This window comes from Austrofundulus limnaeus, unplaced genomic scaffold, assembly GCF_001266775.1.
Source record: "Austrofundulus limnaeus strain Quisiro unplaced genomic scaffold, Austrofundulus_limnaeus-1.0 Scaffold226, whole genome shotgun sequence".
NCBI lineage: Eukaryota > Metazoa > Chordata > Actinopteri > Cyprinodontiformes > Rivulidae > Austrofundulus > Austrofundulus limnaeus.
Window position 1 is genome coordinate 507,702 of NW_013952628.1, and position 7,892 is coordinate 515,593.

General features: G+C 38.2%; 1 protein-coding gene across 5 annotated transcripts in view; it reads right to left on the minus strand.

Moving 5' to 3' along the window:
- wdfy3 (WD repeat and FYVE domain containing 3) overlaps positions 1–7,892 on the minus strand; it is a gene marked incomplete at its 5' end in the record, with an annotated part of 96,713 nt that overhangs the window by 58,606 nt on the left and 30,215 nt on the right. For all 5 annotated transcript variants that reach the window (XM_014019682.1, XM_014019683.1, XM_014019685.1 and 2 more), the window contains 3 exon segments: positions 2,982–3,219; positions 3,615–3,727; positions 7,508–7,722. In XM_014019682.1, coding sequence (XP_013875136.1) covers positions 2,982–3,219; positions 3,615–3,727; positions 7,508–7,722 — 566 coding nt within the window.

The following is a 7,892-nucleotide window of genomic DNA, read 5'->3' on the forward strand; positions in this document are numbered from 1 at the left end:
ACAACAAATATATATCAGCTGTAGCAGCATCATATGAATTCTGACATTTTACACATAGTCCACCAGGATGAACCAACACAAAAGTCAGAGACTTCACATAAGATTTGGGCCATCTTCTGGGGGAAAAGCAGATTACTTCCTACTCGCGAGCGCCCCCCTCTGGTGGGGAAACATTTTTTCAGGGATACAAACTTTTTCAGAACACCGGTAGACGGCAGCCATTACAGATGAACAAGTGTTTGTTGTTGTTCGAGGAGCGGCCCGGTCACACACTAATGTCTTTAGTTCGCTATCATTCCTACGGTGCAGGAATACTTTTTCCTCCCTTTTTTTACATTTTGGATTTGGCTGATTAATCGAAAAAATTATGGACAGATTAATCGATTATTAAAATAATGGTTATTTGCAGCCCTAATAACACTAATTCACTGCAGGTTTCAGACTGGGAATCCTCACTGGTTGGGGTGTTCTGCATCAGAAGTAGTCATCTAAAATGCACCAAAATGGATCTTTTACTTTGTAAAATTCTCCAGCTACTGGTTACTTTTGAACCCTGTGGGTTAGTCTTCCACTGCAACACATTCTCCTAAGATTTAAAAGGTGGCATCTTATCAAGCTGTATCTACAAATCCAAAACACAATAAATTACCTGCAAAAATAACAGAAACAAGCATTTTCACAGTTTCTCACTACTTCTTCACTGAATGTCCATGTCTTGTGTGTATTTGTCGTGTGAGTGTGGTGGCTAACAGCCAAGGTCAAATCCCACACAACATATTTTCCATCCAGTCCAACCGTAACACGCAGCTCTAACCCCGGGGTGCAGCCGAGGCTGACAGCAGCAAGACAAACGCACAACATAAAAGGTGGAAAATAAGCCACTTTGTATGCGCAGCTTCACTACTGGAGGCAAATAATAGGCTCCCGCTGAGACAGTTGCAGGTGCTGTGAGAAAGTAAAAAGGAAAAACAGCTCGTTTCACTGCTGGCTGAAATAACACGCGTGTCTGTCAGCGGTGAGGAAAACTGATTCACACAATTTACAGACGGGGGTTAGCAGAACAGCTTTCTAAAAGTTTGTGAAATAACATTATTTAACTGAATCAACAAATTAAAAGTTTAGAATAAACTAAATAGAAGACAGTAATTATTTACCAGCTTTCAGAGTAACAGCAGGCTGTTTGAAACACCTTCATTCACACATCACGGATCAAGCCGGCCACTTCAGTGAGCTTTCATGAATGAAGTAATCGTGAGAACCAAAGAAGACACGGAGAGTAACTTAGAGGTGTTGCTCTGCAGAGACTGTGTGCTGGACATCTGCCGCTCTAAATCCTACAGCCAGATAGCCTCACAGACCGCCTGTCATCAAACCATCAACCCATCACACCATCAAACATCGAGCTGCGATACCAGCTCTCATCTGTCACTACCTCGTTTGGTGAATCAGAGGCGTTACAGCAGCAAGTTGACTTCAAAACCACCATTGCTGCTTCAGTCCTTTCATAAATCACACCAAAGAGTGGGAGAGTTAGTTAATGCACCAACCTTGTATAGCTGGGCCTGACACGTCCAGAGGCTCAAGTCTTTCCTCTACCTACATCCCCCCAGATGTAGCTCTGCATCGCAGTTCAGTGAAACTATCAAAATTCTATCAGACATATTTTTCTATTGATATTAATAACATGTATCACCATGTATCATTGTTTTCTATTGATATTAATCAAGTGTATCGCAATATATATCGTTTTATATTGATATTATTCACTGTACTGCGTCATATATTGTTATCATTTTCTATTGATTAGTCATGTGTATCACGATATATATCGTTATTGTTTTCTATTGATATTAATCAAGTGTATCGCGATATATCATTAGTTTTCTATTGATATAAATCATGTGTATCGCGATATATATCGTTATTGTTTTATATTGATATTAATCAAGTGTATCGCGATATATCATTATTGTTTTCTATTGATATTAATCATGTTTATCGCGATATATCATTATTGTTTTCTATTGATATTAATCATGTGTATCGCGATATATCATTATTGTTTTCTATTGATATTAATCAAGTGTATCGCGATATTTATCGTTATTGTTTTGCATTGATATTAATTATGTGTATCGCGATATATCATTATTGTTTTCTATTGATATTAATCATGTGTATCGCGATATTTATCGTTATTGTTTTGTATTGATATTAATCAAGTGTATCACAATATATCATTGTTTTCTATTGATATTAATCATGTGTATCGCAATATCATTATTGATTTATTTCCCAGCCCTACATCTAGCCGTCTCCTTTTCAACGCCTTACTGCCAGATGGTCCTGTACAGTTTTCAGTACTTTTCCTCTGAGTTTGGTGTAGTCCATTATTGTTGTGTCGCAAATAAAACAAAATATTTGTACATTTTTAATATTATGATCACTGCTGACATCAAAGCTGCTCTCTGCTCAATGAAAACACAATAAGGGCTGGGTAGAATAAGGCCAGGCTGACGGGCCTGGTCGGGTTGGGCCTTATAATGCAAAAATGCCTAGAGAGTCTCAGATCCTGCTTGAAGGTCTTTAAAATCCCAAATGCCTTTATATTTACCTTTTTTTTTCACGTAGCTCGAGTTCTCAAGACATTTTGAAGGTTTTTCAATAATCTTGTGAATGTTTTTTTTTATTTCCTTTTGTTTGTCGATTCAGAAAAAAAAAAGTGTGAAGCGACTAACAACTAAGTGCTTAAAGATACAATTTAATGTGTGCAGAAAAATAAACAAACAGTTTTGTGCGGTGCAGCTGTTGGTATGACCTGCAGCACAGAATCACTTCCGTTTGCTGTTCCTGAGAGAGGAAACATGACACTGGTCCTGATGCTCTCAGACAAGCGTACATTAGACACTTCCTTCCTGCAGCTCTCATTAGAACATGAAGGAGATTTGTTCTTTTTATTAAAACAAACCCTGCCGACTCACCCGAATCCCTCCAGCGAGGTGTCAAACTCCACGCATGCCGGCGTGATGGCCGACCCATGCAGCCGGATGTCGTGGGGCGTGGTCATGGACACCAGGCACTTGACCCGGGTCAGGGGCACAGTGCTGTCCTCGGCGGAGCGCACCAGGCTGCGGCTGATGCGGTACTGGCCGTTGTCCTCCGCCGGCGTGGTGAAGACGCTGTCGGGTCCGAAGCCCTCCATGGACAGGGTCATGCTATCTGTGGACGTCAAACGGAGCAGAAAACTGCAAACTGAACCACTGAGCAGAGATATTTCATGTGCTGCACCTTTGTGAGCTCCTGCACAAACAACAACTTATCTTTTACTGATTAAATAATAATTCTAAGTCTAATTTATGAGGCGTCAGATGTGACAAAGATGAACAAAAAGAAGTGAAGTAGTCATAGCAGACATCATTAGCAGCTAATAATCTGAGCAGAATATGTGTTCCACCAGTGGCTGCTTGTTAACTGCTGTAATTAATTTGATATCCAATATCAGCTGGGAGGAGACACAATATACAATTAGGACCTGCTGATGAGCCCAGTTATTTACAAACATCAGCAGCTGTTAACAGAAAACAAGCAGCTTGCATCAGATCCACGGTGCTTACTTCTCATTTCTGCGTCGTAGCCCAGAGAGCTGGGTTTGTGGACGCGGTACTGCTTCAGGAGCTTCTTGTCCCAGGCGCCGCAGTTCAGAGGGTTTCCCAGACGTAAGAATTCCCTGCAGGGGAGAACGAACAGAATGACGATCCATCTGCAACCATGGAGGTGTGTAGAACAGCTGGAGTGAGTCTAAACCACATGATCATGTGATCTACTGGAGCTGTGGTGCTAACCTGACCAGGATTCATCATTACTGTACATACTGACAAATATATATAATATTATTAACATATAATCTATCTAATGTTTATAAAACTGTCAGAAAGCTGTGAGTCATGGATTTACCAACAAAAGAGAAACAGGAAATTGTTTCATTGATCTTAAAATTTGAAAATTAAAATTACAGCAAGACATGGGTTTTTACGATGTAAAAACAAGTGTGCATTGCCTTGTAGCATGCCATTTCAGCATGCCTTTGCCTGCAGCTTGAACTGTGACCAAGTTGAAATGTGTTTGTTAATCAAGTACCAGCTTGTGCCTGCCAAGTCAGCAGTTGTTTGTAATGAGGGTAATTGTATGAGAATATGACAATTAGAAAATATGCAGTTTTAATGAAATATTTTGTTTATAGCTGGGATTGATCCCTGATCTCCCACATGAAAGCCCATAGTGTTCACCATGAGACTATAGGAGCTGTTGCAGTAAGTACTCCCAGTGTTAGGTTTGTATGTGTGCTGAAAGAGGCCATATTGCCAATGCAATTGTTGACACTAAACTGCAATATATTACAACAATAAAGGAATATTAGGACAATATTATAGTGAAATATCAAAATACAATCATGTTCGTATTGTAAACACTGAACTACTGAGTTTAAATAGTATTAAACTATGGTGCAGTACTGAGTAGATACAGCATGGGACAGTATTGGACCAATACAAGGCTCCATTGACTCCCATTATTTGATTTTAAACATTAATATTTCTAAAACTATAGGTTGTACAAGCACCAAAAGGCATAGCAATCATTTGGCACAGGAGCTTTACAGATATAAATTACAATGGCAGCTCTAGGACAAAGTATGCAGGAGGAGAAGCGTGCCAAAGTGGAGATGACTTGGATGGGAAACAAATCACAATAGTGTGCATTGCATTGGCAATGCACACTGGTAAGCCCATAAATCTGATGAAATCAGAATAAAATAGAAACAGCCTTTATTTTTCCGCAGTAATTAAATAATAAATCATAATTTTATTACTGTTAATGATTGAATTGTTAGCAGATATTAGCATATGTAGCGTGTATTGCTGTACAAAGTGTAGCTCTGCTAAACCACGCTACAATTTAGCACAAATTGATTAAATATTACAAACTGGTTTGTTTCTGATTTATGTAATATTTACACAGTGTAAAATAATAAATATATTTTAACAGTTTTTAGGTTTCTGTTAGAGGAACCTGACCTGATGAGAAGATGTTAGCTAACATCAGTAGAGTTTCACCCTATAACCAGGTATACAGAGAACACTGATGACTTGTAAATATTTATTATTACTATTTATGATGGTATGAAATAATAAATATACTGTATTTGAAGTCGTTGTTACTTATAAATTTTATATTTTTCTTGTATATCTGCTGTTTTAACAAAATAAACAAGTATTAATTTATTATAAAAATATTACAACAGATTTGTGGCACCGATCCATTTCGGCTTGTTATTAATCTAATGGTTGTTAGAGTGAAGATTAAAATGAAAAAATTAAAAAGTAGTAGCTTTCGTTACTTTTAGCTTGGCTTGTTTTACTTTTAGATTGTAGCTAGCTTAACGTTACAGTGAGTTTTAAGCTAGCCTTATGGTACTTTTAACAAGCCATTTGCTATACTTAGCATTTAGCTTTATTCCTCTACTTTAAGCTACATTCCTACAACTTTTAGCTACAATTCTGGTACTGATAGCTTCTAATTGGCCTTTTAGTACATGTTGGTTTTAGTTCATGTTTTGTTATTTTTGGCTAGTTTAGCTTTTATAACTCCATTGTAGCTTCTTCAGCTAATATCAGCAGCCATTCAGCATTGTTATATTTTTTAGAAAAAGCATTTTCTCTAGTTTAATTTTAAAGTTTAGCTGTGCTGAGTTTAGCCAGAGGTGATTTCTCTGGTTAATCCTCTGCATCAGATTAGCAGCAGTTTTCAGTCACAGCCAGCTGACTGCGTCTCAGAGTTTGTGTCAGCTATCACAGCCTCCAGTGTGCGACACTTTCAACTCCAACCAGACAACTTCAGAGCAACTCGCTCTGACAGAAACTCTGGAGTTGTTGCTGGAAGCAACGAAAGCAGAGCAGAGACACGATGAAATAAATAATAATAAAAAAGTGAGAGGACTGACAGCACAGGATGAGTCACACAACCTGAGGAACGATGAATGCAGATGTGTTTCCTGCATTATTAAAGGTGGAGAGTCCAACCAGACAGCCCACATTTACATATGAAACATATGAAATAGCTTCGCTCTCATTCCTAAACTCTGACCGCCCATCTCATTTAATCAGCCAAGTGAGAAATGAGAAAGACTCCGTTTCACCTGAATCTACACAGCATTCATTCTGAAACCTGTCGGCAGATTAAACATCCGCTCAGGGAATAACACAAAATAACACAGATTCACTTCTTTCTGAAAGGTTATTTTTACCTGATTAGAAACATTTACAAATGTTCCCGTTTTAAACACAAAATTACTTGTTTTCAGTAGCTAACATTTAGGGTTAGGTTAAGTAAGTAAGTAAATAAGTAAGTAAGTAGTAAGTAAGTAAGTAAATAAGTAAGTAAATAAGTAAGTAAATAAGTAAATAAGTAAGTAAATAAGTAAGTAAATAAGTAAATAAGTAAGTAAGTAGTAAGTAAGTAAGTAAATAAGTAAGTAAGTAAGTTAGTAAGTAAAACTTTATTTATATAGCACATTTCAAGATAAACATCACAAAGTGCTTCAACACAAACAAAAATAAAATAGAATAGAATACAATAAAATAAAAATAGACAGAGCAAATTTAAACAAATGCCGATTTAAAAAGGTAAGTTTTTAACTACATAAGGATTTAGCTAGCTTGGTGCTACTGTTAGCTTCTAACTACTGTTTAGGGTTCCTTAAGCTTTTGATTAGCCTGTTGCTGTTTTTACGATTTACGCAGACTTTAGCTACGTAACAATTTAGCTAGCTTTGTGCTAGTTTTAGCTAGCTTTTTAGCGTCTGGCTAATGTTAGTGTTCCTTAAACCTTTAGTTAGCCTGCTACTCCTTTTACCACAGTCTTTTGCTGCTTTCAGATTAAGCTAGGTTTGTGCCCCTTTTACCTAGCTTTGGGCTACTGTTAGCTTCTTGCTACTGTTAAGAGTTTCTAAAGCTTTTGATTAGCCTGTTGCTGTTTTTACCATTTACGCAGCTAGCTTTGTGCCACTTTTAGCTTGCTTTTTAGCTTCTGGCTAATGTTAGTGTTCCTTAAACCTTTAGTTAGCCTGTTACTCCTTTTACCACAGTCTTTTGCTGCTTTCAGATTAAGCTAGCGTTTTGCTACTTTTAATTAGCTTTTTGCTACGTCTAACTCAATTCAATTCAATTCAAAAATACTTTATTGATCCCAGAGGGGTAAATTAGGTAAAAACTAGCTTTGTGCTAGTTTTAACAAGCTTTTAAGAATTTGTAGCTTCTATCCAGTGTTTTGATTTCACTGGCTGTTTGTTGGCATTTTGCCTCTTCTAGCTTTTAGCTAGTGTTTTGTTTGTTTTAGCTTTTATGACACGTTTAGCCTTAAAAACTCTCTCATCAGTTATTGTTTGCTTTGTTTTTGTAATAAAGAGTAAAACCCAAAGCAGGAAAATAAAAAAACACGTGTGTTTGTGCACCTGAGTGCCATCGGCTGCAGAGCCTGCGAGGCCAGCCTCTCGAACATCCTCTGCAGCGGGGGGTGCAGCGGGTGGTCCTCATCACCCAGGGCCTGACTGCAGCGCTGCAGCAGCCGTTGGTGAAGGCAGGCTTCACACAACACCTGCTGGTTCCTCTCACTGTTCACCAGCAGCTGCAGGATGTTGGCCACCGCCAGCTGCAGGTCCAGGGCGTGCTGCAGGCAGAGAGACGGAGACAATCAGCTGAAGAAAGTCTTCATGCAAAAAGAATCCAGCATCATATCTGTGCTGCAGCAGCCGATTACAATCTGCAACATTAGTACTGGATTTATTAATAATCCTGTACATTACAGGCATGAGATGATTTAAGACACTTTCACACTTT